At 38.7% G+C, this 23315-nt stretch overlaps 3 protein-coding genes and 1 pseudogene across 3 annotated transcripts; 1 reads left to right on the top strand and 3 right to left on the bottom strand.

The window, feature by feature from the left end:
* Positions 1 to 1452: 1452 nt before the first annotated feature.
* Positions 1453 to 3664, bottom strand: LOC113660645 (annotated as a pseudogene).
* Positions 3665 to 7838: 4174 nt separating this feature from the next.
* Positions 7839 to 13233, top strand: marchf1 (membrane-associated ring finger (C3HC4) 1). The gene is made up of 6 exons (XM_027174335.2): positions 7839 to 8231; positions 10303 to 10382; positions 10490 to 11074; positions 11152 to 11332; positions 12102 to 12258; positions 12638 to 13233. Exons 1-6 carry the CDS (start codon positions 8139 to 8141, stop codon positions 12889 to 12891), a joined length of 1350 nt encoding a protein of 449 aa, XP_027030136.2. The 5' UTR covers positions 7839 to 8138; the 3' UTR covers positions 12892 to 13233.
* Positions 13234 to 14793: 1560 nt separating this feature from the next.
* Positions 14794 to 17911, bottom strand: tma16 (translation machinery associated 16 homolog). The gene is made up of 7 exons (XM_027174332.2): positions 17765 to 17911; positions 17557 to 17666; positions 16701 to 16738; positions 16502 to 16586; positions 15783 to 15931; positions 15659 to 15701; positions 14794 to 15112 (listed from the first exon to the last, which is right to left on the bottom strand). The coding sequence occupies exons 1-7, from the start codon at positions 17765 to 17767 to the stop codon at positions 14905 to 14907; spliced, it is 636 nt and encodes a 211-aa protein (XP_027030133.2). The 5' UTR covers positions 17768 to 17911; the 3' UTR covers positions 14794 to 14904.
* A 1220-nt stretch (positions 17912 to 19131) lies between these two features.
* On the bottom strand, positions 19132 to 20899 carry med28 (mediator complex subunit 28). The gene is made up of 4 exons (XM_027174331.2): positions 20689 to 20899; positions 20386 to 20452; positions 19796 to 19908; positions 19132 to 19598 (listed from the first exon to the last, which is right to left on the bottom strand). The coding sequence occupies exons 1-4, from the start codon at positions 20878 to 20880 to the stop codon at positions 19401 to 19403; spliced, it is 570 nt and encodes a 189-aa protein (XP_027030132.1). The 5' UTR covers positions 20881 to 20899; the 3' UTR covers positions 19132 to 19400.
* Positions 20900 to 23315: the final 2416 nt, after the last annotated feature.

Raw genomic sequence — 23315 nt, 5'->3', positions numbered from 1 at the left:
CGTGTCCAATTTCTAATTGAGGAAACTTATTTATAATTCAGATAGCATGCGAGAGCACAATTATTTAGATTTGTCATTAGATGACAAAACACTAAGTAAATATTACCTGGGCAGTTCCATTTGAATTCACTTATGTATTTAAGCACAATAAATGATAACAAAACCTCAAGTAGCTTATTGAATTAAACATGACATTTTGAAGTAAAAAGACAAAATAGGATTTGTTTGTCAAATGTACTTAAATTATGCTATCTTAATGTACAAGCTCAAAAAAAAATCACTTTTGACTGAAGCACAGGATTAATGTCACAATGTGACATGGTGCGACAAAGACAAGTGAGGATCCAATTGCAGTTACTAATTTAATAAACAAAACATAAACAGGCAGGCAAAACAGGTCAGAACACGACAGGGACAGGGACAGGGACAGGGACAGGGACAGGGACAGACAACAGCACACCCTAAACACCAACAACGACTCACAACAGGGGAATGAACAAACAGTGTGTATATAGGGAACAAGAACCAATCACAAGACAGAGGCAATCACAGACTAAGACAAGACACCTGGGGAAGAGAATGAGTATAGTTAATGTCCATGGTAACAGATAGGTGGGCGGGGTCAACAATTAAAAGCAGGGAAATGACAGCAGACAGAAACAAGGGGAAACACAGACAGACTCTTTACAATTAAATTCAGATTATTATTATTATTATTATTATTATTATTATTATTATTATTATTATTATTATTATTATTATTAGTTGTAGTAGTAGATTGTTGCTCTACCATGTAACAGACACAGAACATAACCACAAACTATTATAATTAAAGAATTATTTTCATTCAGAGGAAAGAAAATATTTGTAAATGTAGCTTTTAAAAGGCAAAATAGACAGGACATGGAAATTCTCTGTCTAGCAGTTGATGTTGGCCCTCTAGTGTGTACCATGAGAAGTGAGCTATAAAGATCTAAAGATTAGAAATTTAAACGTGTACTCAGTAAGAATCCACCCTGGAACGGATTAGATATTCATATTTATAATAAATAAATAATTTTCTTGGAATTCTTTGCTGCAGTGATTCCTAGCGATATGATTCCAGCGATGCAGCAGTGCTTTAATTCCCAAATTTTTCAACATTATAGTCATTATGACCTTTAGAAATATTTGTATGCGTACCCGGGGTGCCCAGGAGACACAGAAGAGGTACTGGAGTCCTTCCCAGCTGTGCGCCAGCTATCACTTAAGCTTAATACGGCACTCCCTGCCTCAGCAGCCTGTGAAAGACTGTTTAGTGTTGTAGGGCTGATCTTCAGGCCAAGAAGGCCAAGGTTTATCACACAGTTACCATCGGGAGAATGCCAAGGATTGGACATAGAACGCTGTGACAAAACTACATTGGTTTTATTTACAAGTGTAATGTAAAGTTATTTGTAGCATCACATTTTTTTACACAATGATCAATAATCAAGAAAAGAAAATCATCCAAAGTCAGAAAAAAATAATCAAAAGTCAAAGTCACAATGATCAAAAAATAAAAACATATTACAAAGTCAATTTAATACATGAGTAATTAAATTGTATAAACAATAATTATTTTGTATTCCTGGTGAATTTGAAGTACTGGAGTCATTCCTCCTAGAACCAGGGGGGCTCTGCAGCAGGGGGCAACCATGTAATGTCGGACCCAGCTGTGTGCAATAACCTGCTCTAGTGTTGGACGTCTTTTTGGGTCTTTTTGTAGACACCAGTTGATCAGACTGCAGGAAGCTGTGTGAAACCTTTAGAAATGGTAACCTTTAGAAATGTATGTTCATTATTTTCTCTGTTAGTATCTTAAAAAAAAATTCCAGCTATTTAGCAATGGCAGCTTTGTGTACAAATGTGTATTTTCTTACATATGGACAGATGATCTGGGAAACATTGGAGGCAATAAACAGTCTGGTGTGGGCTGTTAAACGGCCCGTGTCCACACAGCATGCTGTACAGGCGGACACCCAGACCCCAGACAGTAGCGGGTTCCACCACGTACTTTCTTTCCATTCAGGAGGGAAGTAAATCAGAGTGCCTGAATGAGACACAGAGAAAGAGTATCATCAGTAAGATCACAAAATGCTCCACTACCATTCGAATCTACTCGTCTCTTAGGTGCAGTTACCTGCATATTCAGTGTAGGAAGTGTCTTTATGTAGATCACCGCAGCCAGAATCAATGAGCTTGACTTCAAGGGTATGAGGGTTGATGAGAATATTTTCTTCCTTGATGTCACGGTGGAACACACCCCGGGCACGGCAGTGACGTGCAGCCTGAACGACTTGCTGCATGATGATTTTAGCCATATTTTCAGTCACGTTCACACGCCTACAGAATTCGAAGAGATCAACACATCTCTGTAGAAGAAAAGTAACAAACAAATGAGTGCCGATTTAGAGATCAGGCTCAGTGATACTACTACGGACAGCATCTATTAGGAGTCCAGAATTATGAAATGTCTGATCTCAAAACAGGTCATGTTTTCTGTCTCTCACCTTTCATCTTCTTATAGTTCTCCTCTGTCTCTGTTCTCCTCCTTTTTGCTGTCCCTTCAGGCCTGGACTCAGGTCCTTGAGAAACATCCATGCACTTTCTCTTCAAAGGATTCTCTTCGCCAACTCTCCTTGTGACAGTGGAGGAAGCCTCTACATTGGTCTCAGGCTTGAATGTCTCCACGTCCTTCTCTCCTGACTCTGATCTCCTCCTTTTAACCAACTGCTTCTCAGGTCTTTCGTAAGGAACATCCATCAGATTTCTCTTCTTTACAATGTGTTCTTGCACAACAAAGTGTGAGTCTGGTTAAGAAAAAAAAAAAAGTTAAAATTACTAGGGATATGACTTTAGATATATATCACATTTATATCATGATCTTATACACTTTGGAAGCCTTACACTTTTGTTGATACGATTAATAACACTTCAGCCAAGGAGTGAGACTTAAGGAGAAAATTGCCTTTGTTTCTTTCGCATATTTAGACATAAATTCAGGATGTGTATCACGGCTTAAGAGATATTATTATTGTATAATTCTAATACATTGTCCAGTCTTTATTTATTTTTTATTACTTTTTATTATTATTATTTTTTTATTATTTTAATCAGTAAACAAATGGCTTCAACTAAAGTTATTGACTATAAAGAAAATTAACCCACTGGGGGAAACTTTTCAAGGTTGATGAATGAGTTTTAATACATTTATTAGTATACATAGAATTAATACACACACACACACTACCCGCTAAAATAAATAGTTCCTCACAGCCTCCCCAAGTTTCATTTCTCCCAAAAATCATCTTAATCGTCTCTTCTGCTGTTGACATGGTTTCCTTTGTTTCTTTTTATTATTTCATTCGATCCAAATACCTGCAGCTCCCCGTTTCTCTGTACCATCAGGGACAATTTCAATTATTTCACATATATCACATATATATCACATATATATCACATTTATATCATGATCTTATACACTTTGGAAGTTACACTATTGTGTACTATGATTAATAACACTTCAGCCACGGACTGAGGATATTTCTCGAGAGTGAATATTTACTGTAATATTTACTGTAATAACTATTATTTTTATAAAAAAGGGAGTTTACTTACCACATTCCAGACGATAACAAGCCATCGATTCTATTTGCGCGTTTTTCTTTCTGCAACTAATGAAAGTTATTTTTTAAGCGCTCGCGCCTGAGACATCATGTTACTCAAACAAAAACGCGCTTTATTTTTTTATTTTTTTATTTTTTTATTTTAAAGTATGTTTTTGTTATGATTTAAGATCGGACATTTCTGTACTATTCACCTGTACAAAGATATGAATGTTTATTAACAGAAGCAGAGTGTATAACCGCTCTCTAGCTCAGTGCTCAGCTACCACACACTGGACCAGCACAACACCAGTGCGTCCAGAGAACATGTAACATGTTCAATACAATACAACTTTGTGTATAACATCCACGTTACTACACTTGCTCACAGGTACAAAGTGCTGGTATATACAGTTATACAGCATATAAGTGTATATACAGTGTCGCTTAAAATATGATCCAAAACATCATCAGATTTTCACAAGTCCCAAAAGCAGACAAACGAGCTCACATCGTTTAGAGCCGACAGAAATGCAGCTCTGTGCTGTAAGACTCGCGGTGGTGGTGTGTGTGTTTACATCAACACAGAATGATGTAAGAACTCTGTTCTGGTTTCTAGTTACTGCTCATCATCTGTGGAGTTTGTGACTTAGATGCAGGCCATTTTATTTAGCACGTGAATTCACCACTGTTTACATTGTCAGAGTTTACTCTGCAAGAGGAGTTATCTCAAATCCCCAGTGTTGTAATGTAACGGAGTACAAATACTTCGTTACTGTACTTAAGTAGAAATTCCACATATCTGGGGTCTCATTTATAAAGCGTGCGTACACACAAAACGTGGCTGGAAACGTACGTTTGCCAGTTCCCAAGCAAAGGTCGTGATCTATAGAAAACAAACTTGACGGCAGAATGTGCGCACCTTTAAGCAAACTTTGAGCTGTGCGTACGCACATTCTGGAGACAAAGGGAATTGGCGACACAGGTGGTGAGGTCGTGAACTGAAGTTAGATTGTATACATCTAGTAAAATCCAAACGTAATTCAAAATGTATTAAAAAAAATAATAATACTCAGCGCTGCCTTACAGTCACATTGTCCACAACGGGAGCGCAGGAGGAGATGGCGCGACTACATGTGATACAGAATAGCCTTTTATTAGAGAACTGCAGAACACAGTGTAAAACGAAATATTTTCCTTAATGTACATATATCATAAAATATCAAAGTCTTTAAATACAGTCACGAAGCACAATCGCTACTCATCATCGGTCCTAACTATTATGGTGTTCATTACAAAACTGTCATGAAGAAGCATGTTTTCACTATAACATTTTCGTCTTAAATTTTCGCCCACAAATTATTTCTGTGATTTTGTCAAGGTGTTAACGATCAGTCTAATTGCTAGAAACATATAAATCCTCCGGTGACCCGGGTATGTAATGCTTCATGATTGCACTGCTGGCACTGTTGGAGGATTACGCCAATGGCAGAATAAGGAGAGAACGAGTTTTCAGGGACCATGATGATGACGACTGGCTAATAAGCCGATTTAGATTCCCTAGAGCTGTGCTCTTGGATCTATGTGCTGAATTGGGTTCAGTATTAGAGAGGGCAACACGCCAGAACCATACCACCCCAGTCCAAATACAAGTCCTCACCACTCTGGGGTTCTTGGCTGTTTCCAGCGGGAATTGGCAGACAGGAAAATTATTTATATATAAAAAAAAACTATAAGTAATCCTCAACTTTGTCTCTAACACCTTTTTGTATATGAAATAATTCTACTGGAATCTATCATCTCACCCTATAGGTCTGGTATATCATAGCCAGGGTCGTGGGCCCTATGCAAAGATACTGTGTGGGGGCCCCTATTTCACTTTTTTTTAATGATAATGTAAAATTAATAGCAATAGTATATTAAAATTTGCATTACTATAGACAGGACATATGATTCAGTGATTTAGTAACCACTTGTAAATTACTACCCTACAGCATTGAAGTAAATCTTTTATAAAATAAAATAACAACGTGTTATTTGCATCCATGTCAATGCAGCAGCACTGCATATCATATTTTGATCATAATATGTCCTAACCTTTAAAATAGATAGAACAACTCAGTATCTTTTTTTTTTATAAAAAATGCAGTTCACTTTCTGTGTCTGTTTCTGGAACAGAGTGTTATGAGCTTATTTTTTTTTAAATTCATTCATACTTTGCCAGTTTACAATTATACCATTATTCATTTAAAATGTTGGACCACGTTCATAATGTTTTGATGCAAAAACACACGATGTGCAAACATTGTTTTATATTCACATTTAATCTCTAAAAATACTTCTCCGTGTTACTTCAGAGTTTAGTAGTATGATAAAAACACTTTATCACATGCTTGGAAACAACTTGTGTCTTATGAAAATAGAGACAATTGTGCAGCAACTTAGCAAGCATTTATTTTACTGGCTAGCACTGACATTGTGCAGTGCTTTAGATCTCACCTGCTCTCTTTAGAAAAAAAACTTGTGAGGAGTTGCTTTCCCTCATTTTGTTTTCTTTTTCTCTCCTCCCTCTCCTTTCTTTTCTGATAGCCAGATTTTAGTTTTGACTTCATGTGCAACGGCGGCGCGAATATCGCGTCTCTCAACACCGGCGGAACACTCACAAACTCCCCTGTATCATCCACCAAGTCCGTACTTTCTCTACTATCCCTCACAGCCAATGCGTGCTTTGCATCACTTCTAGGCAACCAATAAAATGATGTCCAGTCTGTGCATTGCTGGAGGTAGATTTGTGTCAAAGCAGCGGAGAACTAGAAGTAGCACATAAGCGCAACTGTCAAATAGATCGCGAAGATAATAAAATAATAACATTAATACAAATTATAAAATGATCGTCAAGGGCCCCTCACATGCCAGGGCCCTATTTACTCAGTCACCCCCCCCCCCACACACACACTTACGACGCCCTGATCACAGCCATCCCTGAGTGCCATAATATCTGTCATTTTGAAAGGTATACTTAAGATGGGTAGTCGATACATGAGGTTTCCCTACACTGTGTGAGAACAGGCCGAAATTAAAATGCAATTTGCAGCAATGTCTGGTTTCCCAAACATAATCGGCGCAATTGACTGCAGTCATGCTGCTATAAGAACACCTGAAAATTAATTTGCTTATGTTAATAGAAAGCATGTGCATTCTATTAATGTGCAAATCATATGTGACTCCAACATGACCCTCACAAACATTGTGGCAAGCTGGCCTGGTTCAACACATGATTCCTTTATCTTGACACATAGCAGTGCAGGGAACAGACTAAATGCAGGCGCAGTACGTGATGGCTGTCTTCTTGGTGAGTTTAACAATATTAAAAAGTAGAAACTGTAACAATTTTGTTTATAATATAATTATAACAATGTTGCTTTTAATATGATAATAACCTGCATTATAACGAGGTCCACTCTCGTGCCCGCGCAGTTGTGGAGCGTGTAATGGGCGTGTAAAAATGGGCGTGTACAGGGCGGGGTATGAGGCTGGTTCATGTACGCACATCTGTGGGAACATTGCTTACAGGTGTGCGTACGCACGGTTTTATAAATCGGAATATTTTTTGGCGTACGCCATTTTTGGCTTTTGGGCGTACGTAAACTTTTAGTAGGGATCCTACGCACAGTTTTATAAATGGGACCCCTGTACTTTACTTCGCTATTTAAATGTATGTCAACTTTCACTTTTACTCCACTACATTTCCTAGATTAAATGTATACTTTTACTCCGCTATATTTCCACTAAGCATCTTCGTTACTAGATACTACAAAATAAAATCAGAAGAAATGTGTGCAACTGCAATAAGGGAGGTTTGGCAAATCACTGCTCCTAGATTGCATTAAACTCCGCACGCTCTATTTCAGCGTAATGTTGCCAAAAGGAGGAGGAAGCACAACTGAAACCGCCATGGAAGCACCTACTGGAGGACCTCCCGTTATCATAGACCAGGGGTGGCCAACCAGTCAGAGAGCAAGAGCAACATTTTTTTTTACTGTGTTACCGCGAAGAGCCACATCATACACATGGGCACACAACAAACAAACAAACAAATAAAAAGGTTGATAAGGTGTGTGTGTGTGTGTGTGTGTGTGTGTGTGTGTGTGTGTGTGTGTGTGTGTGTGTGTGTGTGTGAGAAAGAGAGAGAGAGAGTGAGTGAGAGAGAGATTTGATTAGCTGTTCCATGGTCATAGGGGAGGAGATTTCAGGATAAAATAACCACTAAGTCCTTTTAACCACGTGTTCAGTGACCAGTCTAATACCATTAGTGTAATGCCACTCTGTCTCTCTCTGTCTCGGTCTCGGTCGCTATCTCTCAGGTGGACTATTGAACTATTGAGACTCAGGCCTCACTGGATTCCAAGAATATATGCATTTATCCTTGGGAATGCCCAGCAAACATGTATATGATCTAGCTTTCTCGCTCGAGTCCTACATGAGAAGGACGTATCCCAGGAACCGTTAGAAATGCCTGTGCATCAGATATCTGTCCTGCCTATTTGTGGGGATTCCACGGAACAGGACAGCATCAAAAGCAAAACTAAGAGGAAAGAAAATGAGGTGAGATCATGTGCATATATATATATATATATATATATATTTGATTACATCTGTTTCCCGTAGTATGTAATTACTTAGTTATTATCTTGCTCTTTATTCCTTTCTAGAAAATTCTGTGTCTCTGGTATCTTTTTACAAACTTTTTACACAAACAAAACGAAAAGAAATGAAAATGCTGTTAGATTTTCTTTTCTTCTGAAAAATAAATGTCAAACAATATTGCTATATTCATGCAAAACCGCTGTTTTCTCTAAAGTAAACAATTTAGAGCTAAATGCAAAAAATATTATTTTCTAAACACACTGGAAGGCACAAACAGGTACAGCGAGGTTGTAAAAACAGGTACAAGCAGAGAAATTCTCAAATCTGATTGGTCAGGAGGTATTCTTTCATCTTCTATAACATTAGCATATATTTCCAGCTATAATTCCAATCACATGTTAATATGCTATTGTTACCATAGTAACAGCTTATTCTAACAGCAAGGCCGCTCTCCAACGTTTTCCGCCATTGCAGTGGTAATATAACAAGCTTCTTAATTGTCAAAAGTGGAAAAGTAAAAAAGGGCAGTGATTCAGAACAGTGATTCAATTGTTGTATTATAAGAGGAATCAAACACTTTGGGAAAATAATCAGCTTCTGATTATAACAGGCTGTCAAATATCGAATATCTGTTCAGTGCATCTTGGAGAATGATTCTTATTATGTTAAATCTCACTATATTAGGTATAGATAGTCAGATATGCACAGACACAGCATCCCTTCTGGTATCCCACCATAATATTACTACTTAAAATAATATGGCAAGACAGACAAACTCAGATTTAGGATTTCCTTTCATTTGATCGTACATAAAACCTCACAGGAATCTTTGTATACTTCCTACTGATGGTCTAAAAGTAACTCAGAACTTTTAAACGTGTATGTTTTTTTTAAATGAAGCTTCAGGAATCATGAGATCATACCGTGCCTCTAAATGAAAGAGTTTTAATTGAAGACTGCACTACAGTGATAGTGTAATATTAGTGTTAGCTAAAGAATATATATATGTGTGAATGGGTTTAACGATTTATCTGTATTGTAGTATAGTAAAAGTCTGTCCCTGGAGGAGGTATTAAACCATCCTTGGGTAAAGATGCCAGGCAACTGAAAAGGGTCACGTCATTTAGCACTCAAGACTAGACGTTTTTCTGGCTTGCTCAAAATGTAAAGAAAATTCAGCATGAATTCAGAGGACCACCCAAAATGGTGGCTAGAATATTTCTGAGATAAATCACTGAGATTAATTTGTTTAATGAGACCAAATAATGTGTAAGATGATTTGTTTTTGAGTTGAGAAATCGCCTCGTTGAACGTAGTTGTGTTCCCATGCAGGAAACAGGACGAGGTTGTTTATCCTGGCTTTATCTCAAGTAATAGGATTGGTCTGTCTTACAGCTTTGGTGACGTTCAAAATAAAATGCTATTTAAAGCCAGGAGAAAAGCACTTACTATGAGCACCGTTTGGAAATCAATAGAAATTTGTAAAAAGATGTGAATTGTGGAGAAGACTGGATCTGTGTATACTGATAGCTAAGGGCTTGGATTCAAGGCTCACCAGCTTTATAGATATATCTCAATATTTATATGTACTGATTACATGCAGCGTAGAAGCTGGAAGGCAGCTTCTTATGTAGCCACCATTTTTGTTTGGGGCAGCATTTCGTTTGGACTTGATTGATGATCCCTTTTGAGTCTGCTTCCTCTTAGGATTTCTTCCTTGTATCTTCTCAGGGAGTTTTTCCTCAACACCATCAATACTGGCTGTATTATTAGGGATCAATTTATATTCATATATCCTGAACTCCTGAAAAGCTTTGTGACAAGGTCCACCGATAAAAATGATATACAATTAACATTGAACAGTGAAATTTTTATGAAAACATAAAAAAAAAAACATCTCCACAGCTTACCAACAACAGTCATGATTTAAAAAAAAAGCTTCCTAGTGGAGAATACGAATACAAAGGAAACAGCTGTTCTGTATCTGTTCCACAGCTCCAGATAAATCATTTCAATTCTGGTATTTTAGGCACACAGTTCAACCCATGTGGCAGTACTGAGTGACGCAGCACAGCTTTTCTCCACAGCTTCCTGTCAGGAAACATACAGGTGGGTGGAGCTAAAGCTACTGGGCCATGACACTGAGACCTTCAAGCTCTCTAGAGAATGTAGTTTTTTTATAAAATATATACTTATGAGTTCATGTGTGTGTCCAGGACTGGTGACTTATTCAACTTTGGAAATCGTGCCCCAGATCAGACCACACCTATCATTCCTGTAAGCCACACCCCCATCACTAAGCAACAAGTGAAGCGTCGAAACCGGCGTCAACGGAAGAGTGTTGGTTACATTGAAGTGTGTGTGGACCAGTCAAAGTGCACACACACCCGTAACGATTCGTCTTCAGGAGAGGAACAGTACCACAGGGCAGCTCGATCATGGAGCCGTGAGAAAGCCCGGCGCAGACGACGCCCACGCTTACTCACGAGCTCCTACAAAGACGAGACCCACAACCAGGAGCTCGCGACTTCTCAGAGGACGTCCTTAATGTTAGAGGAGCTTGACAGCAAGTCAGCCAAATGTCTAAGAGAGAGCGAGTGTGGCATTGGAAAGAGTAGAGAACAGGAGGAGGAGGAGGAGGAGGAGGAGGAGATGGAGCGGCCAATCTCGAAGACGTATGAGGAGCGAGGAGCGAGAGATGCGGATATGTCTGTCCCAACAGCTCAGAAGTACGCTGAGGCATCCAGTCAGAACGGGACACTACATGAAGTACACACTGACGACGAAACTGAAGTGTGCAGGTGAGAGAAAAAACAAGGAGAATACACAGAAGTAGCATATGGAATGATGTTGTGTTCAATGTTTGATTTGTGTGCAGGATCTGCCACAGTGAAGGTGATGAGGAGTGTCCTCTCATCTCGCCGTGCAGGTGCATGGGGAGTCTGCGCTTCGTTCATCATGCCTGCCTGCACCAGTGGATCAAAAGCTCAGATACGCGCTGCTGCGAACTGTGTAAATACAACTTCGTCATGGAGACGCACCTCAAGCCCATGCGCAAGGTCTCTCACTTAAACACACGTATTACACTCAATCACAACCTACAAGCACAAACAAACAATGCCACAAACATCACCTTCTCCGGCATACACACAAACAACAATCATGTAGACATGTTTAGGGCCCAGAGAACCTTGCGTCGTTGTTCAATTATATTAATGGGCTCATTTTAATATGTTTTGGTTTCTATAGTAACAACTTACTCTTCGACTCTTCACATAGACTTCAGAAGTTTTGGACGGAGTCATCAGGATGGAAGGCTTTGTAACATGAAGCTAAAAGTGTGGGAACTTAACATAAAGGCTAAATAGGAACTAACTTTTGCACAAAATTACGTCAACATTTAATGAATAAACAAACAGAGTCTAAAGGGAAGTCCTTGCTAAGATTTGTTTATCTGCTGGTTATGGTGAGAATTCCACTCCTTGCAGCTCCCGAGAATCTAGGATGGATGGACAGACAAGGCAAAAATATACAATGGTGAGCTAAAATTGTTGTGAAGGAAATGACATCAGGCCGTACCATTAAAGATGATTTCATTTCAGGTGGTAATAGTAAGCCTATTGATCCTACTGAAATGAATGTCAACCACAACCAAATCTTGCTCAGTCAGTGTTCTAGCTTTGACTTTTTCAAGGGAAATGTTTCAAAACCAGATGATTTAAGATGGTTCTATCCCACTGGGTTTAAGAAGCCTTGTAAGCCGTTTGGCTGCAAATCAGCTCCAATTTTGATGCATTAACTCATCCAGTTTTTCTCTCTCTCTGTCAGTGGGAGAACTTGCATCTGTCTACAAATGAGCGCAGGAGGATCTTCTGCTCTGTGATCTTTCACCTGGTGGCTGTGGCATGCGTCACCTGGTCCCTCTACATCTTCGCTGTCATGGACCATGCTTCTGAAGGAGTACAGCCAAGCAAAGACCACAATGGTCAAATTGCTCTCTCTCTCTCTCTCTCTCTCTCTCTCTCTCTCTCTCTCTCTCTCTCACACACACACACACAATCAATCTAATAATACAAGAATTTACATTTTCCGTGTTATATTGTTAAGCATGCAATATAGGTTGTATGTACAATGATCTCTAGAAGTATTAGCACCCTTTATGAAAATGCAAAAATTAACATAAGCCAATATAAAGTGATTTAATTGCTGACACTGTGAGGGATTTGTTTATTAAACTCGACTATGAAAGGAGTCATCAGTGTCTCAAATCTGGGCATTGCATGGCCTTGTTTTACTAGAACAGTATTGACCAACGCAATTCTTGTGTCCTTACTGTAGCCGTGTTCTTCTCTGATATGTTGCAGGACTGCTGGAGTGGCTGTTCTGGACCAAGCTTGGTATTGTTGCCCTCAGCATGGTGTCAGGCCTCTTCTTCTTGTACATCCAGTTCAAAGTTTACCTCAACCTGTGGAGGCGACTAAAGGCTTTTAACCGCATCATCTTCGTGCACAACTGCCCTGACTCTGTGTGCCAAGAAGCTGAAAAGACCACAGCCCTTCATGCTGATAGGCAGGAACAGTCTCTAAAAGGAGGAAGTGCAGAGGTGGAACCCGTCTGAGTTTCTATTCGGATAGTGGTTCAGTTGTCACGGGTAAAGAACAGAATAAAGAACACAAAGATTAAAGGGAAGAACTAGGATTATGTACAAATCCTAAACAAAGTTAAAGCCAATGAACATCATTACAGGAAAAAGCCCTGTTGGTTGTCTAGTGCTTCATGGACATGTCTTATAGAATAGATTTTCTTCACCATGATCATAGTTTTCAGTAACAGACTATTATACTTTAAAATATATATATATTTTTGTAATGACTACAATGCTAATTTTTATCTTTAGGCCCTTAAAGATTTATTACTGGTTCTGTTTTACAGAGGAATAGTAAAGATTGCTGCTTGTGATTATTGTGGTGTTTGATGTAGTTTTCACACGGTTGAGTGGAGTATCTTCTCGTGATGCGATAATCTTGACAGAAATGTTTTTTTTTTCTGCAATCTTAACACCGACGAGATTCTCAAATCATTCAAATAAGAATAAACAGAGTAAAAAATGAAGAAAATGGAGGAAGAGGCTGAAACAAACACCTCAGCTGAAGGAAGATTTAGCACTCACTATATATTAACTTTTATTTTGCCATGAAAGAGAATCGAAATTATTTCCACTTCTGCCTTTCAGCCTTTACCATTATTGTTCATTTCATGCTCCAAGCTGCCTCACCCTTTTATGGAGTTTTGTGGGTGTCACTACATGCAAATGAGCTGTCTGGGAATTTAGCCTCAATCAACAAAATCAAGCAAACGTATGAGATGATATTCAGAAGTTTGCAATTTTTCAACAGGTTTATAGATCCATATAACATCATCACAACACAACACGAATTCAGCCAAAGCCCTCTTCAATTCTCGTGTGTCGAACATAAATACGGTTATCATAGAAAACCTAAAAACCACAATAAACTCCAAATGGAGGAAAGGAATGAACTTGGTGGTCAACACAAGTGAATAAAGAAAAGCAGCATTTTAATTTTTTTTAGCAAGAAATGATTAGCTCAATTTGGCTTACACAAAACATTTAAACATAACTTTACTAAGCCATTTAAAAAGGAAGCCCAGTGTGAGCAGGTGCAGCAACCCAATACTAAGAAGTGAGGAATTGGTCTGAATTGTTTCAGGAGAGTAATTTTAAAAGTGCACAGACTTCTAATTTTAATAAATTTAACTTCAGCTGTTAAAGGTGGGGTCTCTGATGTTTGAAAGCCAATGTTGACATTTGAAATCACCAAAACAAACACGCCCCTAACCCAAATGGATGTCATCCCTGTTTTGATAGCTCCACCCACACATACATACGCAACCCAGGCAACTATTATGGTGGAACCTGCTGGGGCAGCTGGCCAAGAGGATGCTTTTATTAATAAATGAACTCAATGATAATACTCAATGATAATACTATAGTAATACAAAAGTGTTTTTGTAGTACTGTGTTGTACCGTGAAAGGTTTAGCTCCGTTTCACGTGGAAGACAACATTCAACACCGCTCCTTCAGTTCTCTCCAGCACTGGAAACTGATCCTATATTAACACGGGTCCTACTTGCCTTATTGTAAGCCTTTTTTTGCTTTTCGTTTATTATCCTCCATGTCAATGTTTCAATCGCTTTCGGCTAATGTCACACATGCGCACTGAACACTCTCTCTGCCGCATATTGAAAAGACACGCCCCTTTCTGCTCATTGGCTACACGTTTGTTTTGTTTGTCGGTTCGACTCAGTTTTCTGAAGCATTTCTCAAACAACGTGCACCCCACCTTTAAGGCTTGTTATAACCAAACAGGGCTTTCAGCAAAAGGACAAAATGCTCAAATGGAACATACAGAGAAAGTTTCTGAAGCCCGAACCTAGCTATGCAGGATATGAACATATCAGTTATAATGGAAGCTGTCAGCATAATAAAGCTAACTGTAGTGAATTAAATATTTTCTTTATTTTAAAATGAACATAGCAGCACCATAAGCACCCCAATACACACCCACACTGTACCAGTCATTCACTCTGAACAAAACACTCTGTTCAGTATCATGCTTTATCTTCCAAACGATCAGCATCAGAGTCCTGGGATGCCTCGTCGTCATCATCATCATCATCATCATCATCAATGACTTCCTCACATGCCTCATCTTCAGCGTGTGTCTCTTTCACTGCAGTGTGTTTTTTTTCCAGCCCTTTCGGTGAAACCTTGCGCATCTTGATGTTGGGCAGCTTCTTCAGCTCACCGTTCCACTCTCTGTCAAATAAACAACCAAAAGGTTTGGGCTACTCTCAGGTTCTTGGTTACAACATTACAACATTCTTTTGCATGACATATGTCCAAAATTCTCATCAGAAAATCCAGACAATTTCCATCCTGAGTTTTTTTTTTTTTTTAGATATTCATGGTGTGTTCCAGAATTATCTGCATCCATCATGACCATGAGAAAAAAAAAGTGATATCTGGAGCACAAACCTCTACCTGCAAAGAAACAGGCTTTCAAAATGTATAAAAGTACGATTCTGATAATTGTACAAAACATTAGAACTCCATTAAAAGGTTCTTTACATTTATTTACATTTTTCCCCCTGGGTCCAGCATACAAAAAAATCTTTCATTTTGTGTTCAATTGTTATCGGAAATTCTGATTAAAAATTGCTTTATATTAGAACAAACGTTCTCTTAGTGTTTAAATGGAGAATATTGTAGGCCATTTTTCTTTGAAGGGTGCCAATACTTGTGGAAGGCACTGTAATGAAGGTCACCTCGCTCGTATCACGTTATTGGGTTAAGTGGTCTCACCTGAATGTCTTTAAATGTTTGCTGTTGATTATATCTGGGATCTCTGTGACAGAAAAACAGGAAATGTGTTAAGAAAAAAAACGGATCTCTGGAGCTTTGAACGTAAATAAAAGAGATCACCCACCGAAGCCGCTCTCCTCGTACTGGGCTCGCTCTCTTTCCATAGTCTGCTTTATGACGGTCTCTCTGGAAAAGTGTAGTCGCCCCTGGCGTCCTTTAATGCTGTTGGCCAACTCGATTTGTTCCAATTCGCTGTCGAAGCGATGAAGATACCTGAATAACAGAGGGAATGTTAGCATCGGCTTCTACAGAGAAGAAATCATAAATCCTTAGGTCCGGTCTCTTATGGTGTCTGCAGGCGTGTTTACATACAACTGCATCTTTTTAAAAGATGTTTTAGTGCTTGTTCCTTGCATTTGGTGTGAGAAAATATTTCTGAGATCTCTCCTTCACAGAACAATTGGAAAAACAATAAGCAGGAACAAACAAACAAATCATTTATTAAAATAATAATAATTTATTTAAAAAAAGTTCACTGGTAGAGGATTGTGAGAAATGTAAGAAATAACCTCATCTGCAGAACTCAGTTGAACACATCGTGAATATTAGCTGCTAAAGTTAACCAGCTAGCTTGTGCTACTTCGTAAGCTTTTTGGTATTCAGTCAAAACAAAACATAAGTGGAGGCTTCCATGGAGAGGTTCATGTTCCCACTCATTTTTATCACTGGATTATTTCAATTATATGAAATCATTTATCATTTGTTTCACTACACTATGGGTCTAAAAGTCATAAAATAGATTTTTGGTGTGTGAATATCAATAATAAATGAAATCTCTCTTACCTCTCAATGATTTCACAAGCTTCTTGTTTGGAATATTCTAACTTTCCGGAGTCCAGCTGACTTTGGAACCACAAAAGTTTGTCCCCTGTGTATGAACCAGTACAGGAGAATTTTAAACCTCAATGTTTTTTAAGCAAAATAAAAAATTCAAATAGCTGGAAATAATAAAAGCTGACTACCAAATATCCGTAAGACTTACTGATTAAATTTAAACGCAGGGCTTTGTCACTTTTCCATCTGGAAAAAAAGTTATACATGAATAAAGAGTGAGAAACTAAAGTAACATCTCATAAATTTCAGGCATTTAGCAGACACCTTTATCCAGAGTGACTTACATTTTTATTTCAATTTATACAACTGAGCAATTGAGGATTAAGGGCCTTGCTCAGGGGCCCAGCAGTGGCAGCTTGGTGGACCTGGGATTTAAACCTATGATCTTCTGATCAGTAGTCCAACACCTACTGAGCTAACACATCCCAAGTACTAATTTCTAATAATACGGATGAAAAACGAGAAATTTATTAGCTACGTTTGTGCAATAGATAGACAAGTAGTCTATGTCTACTCTTAATAAGTATGGATTATCACGAAAATGATTTGTTTTATGATTAAGTCAGAAGATATGGGAAGTTTGCATGCAATCTAGGGTGACAATTTGTCAGAAATTCATTAAAAAAATCTTAAAACGTATCCTTATAAGGGAGCTTTTGGAGTTTGTGTATAGAATTCATGGGTCTATATATATACACGTGTAAAAATGTCTTCACAGCCATCGGTAGGAGCTCCATATATCCTAAAAAGAAACTTTTCTCACACTCCAATACTACGGTGTGCTGTTGCGACTTTGTTAAGAAGCTGTAGGATAGTTACACATGACAGTTGACAGTAAAGAAGCTGTAGGATAGTTACACATCTTCCCCAGGACTTGTTTGCTATAGCAGGAAACACTGGGATAAATTTCTCAATGACAAATCCAGCGACTTTCTTATATCGTGTCCTGCACTTTAGCAAGATAACACCTTAAAGCGGTGTATTAAACACAGAGCCTCACGTACTTTTCTTTTCTTTCATGTTTGATAGCTGCTCTGTTCAGAGACGCCGCTTTTCTGCTATAAGGATGGATCACTTTCTTCTCCACAGAGCTCTTTCCTTTTTGTGCTTTCGGCTGTAAACCAAATAAAATATTACTTAACCAGCACCCGTAGTGTTGTTTATATTCGTTTATTAAACATCAATGTAAACGTATCATAAAAGCACACTTGCCATGTCTGCCGTTGAATGTTAGCCCCTTTATTACACGTGTGTTCAATGGGGGGCGATTGTTTAGGGCGCACATATCGGTCCGTCTGTGTTTTTGGTCTCACATTTTTACGTGCGGACACAAAAGGTTCCGCTTAAAGAAATGTACTTTTTTGAAGAAAAAAAAATCATTAAACATTTGAAAGTGGTAAAGCAAAGCGTTTATAGTTGAATAAAGTTAAAAATCGAGCTTTAAGTAATCATTTGAGAGCTACAACGAGTATAATCCAGACACACAAAGACTTCTATGTAGATTCAAGATTGTTGTCACGTACACAGTTATATACACTATATAACAGGGCTCTCAAGTTTTGAAGACATCTCCAGCCCTCCACCCAAACACAAAAATGGGGGTACCCCCAACCCCCCCCCCCTCCAAAAAAAAAAAAGAAAAGAGAAAAATAGAAAATTTATGACATAAATTTCCCAAAACTAAAAATTTGAATTAAGCAAAACATATGAAATTACAAAAATGTAGTGCTGTTGGTTAGTAGCCTTATTTTTCGGAGGTTTACTTACAAAGAATGTATGATAAATTCATTAATTTATAAAATGTCATAAAACCAGGGCCCCCTGGCACCATCTCAGGGTCCCCGGTTTAAGAACCACTGGCCTAGACTACTTGTTCTGAGCAGGTGTTGTCAGTGAACTGGGCCCTCCTGACCATTCACCAATCTCTTTAAAATTAACTTTATATATTTATTTATTTTTTATCCTTATTTTTTCTTCTTCTTCTTCTTCTTATTATTATTATAATACATATATGTATATCCACTTATCCTGACTACTTTTTTACAGAGGGACCATCAAGAGCATCTTGAGCAGCTGCATCACTGTCTGGTTTGGGAACTACACCGTCTCGGATCTCAAGACCCTGCAGCGGATAGTGATGACATCTGAGAAGATCATTGGAGTCTCTTCCCTCCATCACGAACATTTACACCACACACTGCATCCACAACACCAACAGCATTGTAGATAACCCCACACACCCACACTTCAACCTCCTACCGTCTGGAAAAGGGTAATTGTGTATGGTCTTGTAGTGTTTGAACTATCTTTTGTCTCGCACTCCACATATTTTAGGCAATATTATGTGGATACTAAACGATAAATGATAAAAAGGACTTTTAGTAAACATTTAGTATAAAAGGTTTATTGTTTTCCTACAACAACCTTAAATAAATCTGAAGTGTTTTATTCCTTATGTAAATCTGTTGCAATGTTCTTGTCCTTTTTTATTAAAACCTCAGAAATCCCTATTTCACATAACCAAAAAGGGAAAAAATTTCAGAATCTTAGTTCTAATAAAAACACCACCACAAGACACATAAATGACAAATTGTAGACGTTTATTCTACACAATACAAAAAGAAAAATTCACACCAAAACACAAGACTCACCTCCAGTAAACCTGAATGTATTTAACGTTTAGTATTGTATACATATTTATCAGAATAAATCCTTCTTGGTTACAGATTTGAATTACCATCCAGAGTGTGAATGATAACTAGAGCACTGGATTAACACAAGCCACAACACATCAAAACATTAAATACTAAAATATTCCAATAACAACACAGACTGTGACAGGCACTGCTCAGTTGGGTTTCATGGGAGCGGGCAGGTTGGCCGAGGCTTGCTCTAAAAAGGCTAGTGGCCCCTGTGGTAATTCTGTTGGTTTTTTGTGCTGGACGTTAATGTCCTCCAGCACTTGCTGCCAGTGATGAATCTTGTTCAGGTGCTTCTGAATCAGCACTTCCTTCCTCTGGAGCTCGTTCCTCAACTCTGATATGTCCTGCATCACATAATCCGCACATACAGAAATATCAGAACAAGTGAGGTAAAAAAAACAAAAACATTACTAACCTCATATAATGTTACATTTGTGTGTGTGTGTGTGTGTGTGCATCAAAAAATCTCCATCCATGATTTGTTAACAGTGTAAATTAGTGCAGGATAACAGTGCAGGATATGAAGCAGAATGAAACCTACCTCTTTTTCCACCTGCTCTGGTTTCTGTACTGACAGCTGTAGCCTCTTTTGAAGAAAGAAGCATTCAGTCTGTCTGGCTACATCAAGAAATCTCTGAATGCACTGGTCAACTCCTTTAAAAACATACAAATACACAATTATGTCTCTTTCTCCAGCAAAGGTCAGAGAACCAGTAACATCGGTCCTACCACTGCTGTCTGTGTTACGACTGTGGCCTTATCGGTGAAGACTTTTAGCATAAAACTACACGTAGCATGTTTTTATTGCTCTTTTTATTTCTCATGATCAGAAATGGTCAATAAAATATATTAGGAAGGACGTGAGTATGGGTTCAGAGGGAGGCAAAATTGTACTGGATTTTATGAAGTCTCAATAGGCAGCACACTGTGTATTTTGGACACACAGTGTCAGAACACTGTCCATAATTTTTTTCCCCCGGGAGGGAGAGGGAGAGAGAGAGAGAGAGAGAGAGAGAAGACTTACGTGTTCACTTAAAATACACCGACTCAATGAACCGATTCACCGAGCTACTTCTGCACATGACTGCTAATCCTGATTGGGGGAATAAACACACAAACAGCCGTGTTTACCTGTTCTGATTTCCTCTTGGTCTGTCCCGTTCACGTAATCTTGGCTGACTAAAGACGCAAAACATGCCTGAAGAAGAGAAACACAGACACAAGATATACATCCAATGAAAAATGACCCATTAAGACGAACACTAAGCAAAACACGTACACAAACACGCTTTCAGGACAAAGTAGAAAGTTAGCTAAGCGGCTCATAGTATTATTATTATTAGCCCCGTAGCTAACTAGCTACTTAGCCTGCTACTGCTAGCAATCTACTAACTCGCTCTCAGCATCGCCAGACGTCCAAAGACGTGTCCTTACTTCGAAAGAAGCTTCAAGATCATCCACTAAAGTGTTTCCTGATGTTCTCGAGTTTCCCGAAGCTCCTGGACCGGGAAGAGGAAGGTGAGCGCCGGGAGGCGGCTGCTGCTGCTGTTGCTGTTGCTGTTGCTGCTGCTGCCCCGAAAACATTCCACCGATGGAGGACGCCATCTTGGACTTTTGTTGTGTCATTCACTGCCACCTAACGGCTGCTTAATGTACATATCCCATAGTGAACATTGGTGAATTGTCACCAGTCAAATGTTCACTGTACTGCCCCCTAGCGAATATTGAGCTACGACCAGAAAACTGCTGTTGGTCGAGGAAGGGGATGGAAGGAAAGTCAGGAGTATAGGTCTGGGAATAGGGACTCTTAATATTGGGACAATGGCAGGGAAAGGTAGAGAGCTGGTGGACATGATGGAGAGAAGGAAGGTAGATAAGATAAGATAAGATAAGATATACCTTTATTCGTCCCATAATGGGGAAATTTCTCTGTTACAGCAGCAAAGACAAATGCAAATATATAAAAGAATAGAGACATAATATATTATACACTATAATACACAACACAATGTATAAATACAGAGAAGCAAAAAAAAAAAAAAAAGAAGCCACGAGTAAACAGTTACGATAACAGACATATTGCACACAAGTAATATTGCACATTTTTCAAAATTTGTTATTGCACATGTTGTTTAAAATACTTTGTTACTGTTATTATTACAGTTAACCCTGTAAAACCCAAATATTGAAAAAAAAATAAGCAAATTTTTTTTTCATATATTGTTTTAGGAGGCCTCTGATGTAGAAATTAAAGGTTTTTCAAATTTTTTACATTTTCGAAGTCATTAACAATGTAAATGTGGTCTTGAGAAAAGAAAAAAAACATTTGCAGGCCTTTTTTTAAAAAAATTGTTAAAAGTGATGTAATTCTGCAACAGTGGGCTTTACAGTAATAACATTGTGTAATTATGGTGACTTATTCACTGGCAGCAGCTTTGATTGTAAAGTCTAATAGTAGCATAGGCACAAAAGTATACTGTGTGTGCAGGAGACTAGGTGGAAGAGGAGCAATGTACATAGTATTGGAAAGGGATACAAACTGTTTTATTATGGTGTGGATAGGAAGAGAAATGGTGAAGGATTGATCCTGAAGGATGGGTTTGTGAGGGATGTTTTAAAGGTGATAAGAGTGTCAGACAGGGTCATGAGTTTAAAGTTAGAAATTGAAAGGGTGATGTTGAATGTCGTCAGTGTTTATGCTCCACAAGTTAGAAGAGAAGGAGAGATCCTGGAGTGTGTTAGATGAGGTGATGGAGAGTTTTACCAGATGGGAGAGAGTAGTGATTGAAGCAGACTGTATCAGGCAAGTTGGTGAGGAGAACAGAGGTGATGATGAGGTGATGGGCAGGTTTGGTGTTAAGGAAAGGAACCTAGAAGGAAAGATGGTGGTGGACTTTGCTAAGCAACTGGAAATGGCTGTAGTTAACACTTATTTCCAGAATAGAGAGGAACATAGAGTTACATATAAGAGTGGAGGTAGGTGTACACAGATAGACGGCATTCTATATAGAAAAGGCAATCTAACAGAGAGATTGGTGGTAGGAGAGCATGTAGCCAGACAGCATCAGATGGTGATGTGTAGGATATCTCTGGTGGTCAGGAAGAAGAGGAGATGAAAGATAGAAAAGAAGACCAAGTGGTGAAAATTGAAAAAGGAAGAATGTTGTGAGGAATTCAGAGAGAAGCTAAGGCAGGATTTGGGTGGTCAGGAAGTACAGGACAACATTCAGAGGAAGAGGCTAGCTCAAAAGAAGTGGGACGTAGAAAAGACTGAAGAAAGTAAACTTACAAGTAGGATTACAAGGAATCACAGCACAGAGTGAAGAGGGACGTGGCAAAGGCCAAACAGAAAGCATACGATGAATTGCATGCCAGGTTAGACACAAAGGAAGGTGAGAAGAACTTGTAGAGATTAGTGAGACAGAGAGATAGAGATGGGAAGGATGTACTGTACAACAGATAAGGGTGATTAAAGATTGAGATGGAAAGGTGCTAACAGGCAAGGAGAGTGTGCAGAGAATATGAAATGAGCATTTTGAGGGGCTGATGAATGAGAATAATGAGAGGGAAAGAAGGGGAAGAACAGATAAATACTGTGGAGCATGAAAGAGCAAAGATTAAGAATGATGAGGTGAGGAAGGCTCTGAGTGAAAAGGGTTAAAAGAGTGAAAAAGAGTGAAAAGGGTGTTGGTCCAGATGACATACCTATGGAGGTGTGGTAGTGTCTAGAAGAGACAGCAGTGGATTTTCTATCTAGATTGTTCAACAGGATTTTAGAGAGTGAGAAGATGCCTGAGGAGTGGATGAGAAGTGCAGATCTTTAAGAACAAGGGTGATGAGCCATACAATGAAGCTATGGGAAAGAGTGGTGGAAGCTTGGCTAAGAGAGGAAGTGGATATTTGTGAACAGCAGTATGGCTTCATGCCCAGAAAGAGCACTACTGATGCAATTTTTGCTCTGAGAATGTTAATGGAGAAGTACAGAGATGGTCAGAAGGTCTGCACTGAGTCTTTGTGGATTTACAGAAAGTGTATAGAGAGAGGAGCTATGGTACTGTATG

This window comes from Tachysurus fulvidraco, chromosome 7 (assembly GCF_022655615.1).
Source record: "Tachysurus fulvidraco isolate hzauxx_2018 chromosome 7, HZAU_PFXX_2.0, whole genome shotgun sequence".
In the NCBI taxonomy this organism is placed as follows: domain Eukaryota; kingdom Metazoa; phylum Chordata; class Actinopteri; order Siluriformes; family Bagridae; genus Tachysurus; species Tachysurus fulvidraco.
This window is presented reverse-complemented; position numbering and strand designations above follow the sequence as displayed.

What these genes read in the sequence shown, in the direction of transcription:
- marchf1 (XM_027174335.2), top strand. Translation starts at nt 8,139, where the DNA reads ATGCCTGTGCATCAGATATCTGTCCTGCCTATTTGTGGGGATTCCACG. An exon ending in ACCTCAAGCCCATGCGCAAG is followed by an intron (nt 11,333 to 12,101) that starts GTCTCTCACTTA and finishes TCTCTCTGTCAG; the next exon opens with TGGGAGAACTTGCATCTGTC. An exon ending in GCCAAGCAAAGACCACAATG is followed by an intron (nt 12,259 to 12,637) that starts GTCAAATTGCTC and finishes GATATGTTGCAG; the next exon opens with GACTGCTGGAGTGGCTGTTC.
- tma16 (XM_027174332.2), bottom strand. An exon ending in AAACATGAAAGAAAAGAAAA is followed by an intron (nt 16,739 to 17,556) that starts GTACGTGAGGCT and finishes CTTTTTTTCCAG; the next exon opens with ATGGAAAAGTGACAAAGCCC. An exon ending in GCTTGTGAAATCATTGAGAG is followed by an intron (nt 15,932 to 16,501) that starts GTAAGAGAGATT and finishes TCTGTTATTCAG; the next exon opens with GTATCTTCATCGCTTCGACA.
- med28 (XM_027174331.2), bottom strand. Translation starts at nt 20,880, where the DNA reads ATGACACAACAAAAGTCCAAGATGGCGTCCTCCATCGGTGGAATGTTT. An exon ending in CCAAGAGGAAATCAGAACAG is followed by an intron (nt 19,909 to 20,385) that starts GTAAACACGGCT and finishes ATGTTTTTAAAG; the next exon opens with GAGTTGACCAGTGCATTCAG. An exon ending in CAGAGCAGGTGGAAAAAGAG is followed by an intron (nt 19,599 to 19,795) that starts GTAGGTTTCATT and finishes TATGTGATGCAG; the next exon opens with GACATATCAGAGTTGAGGAA.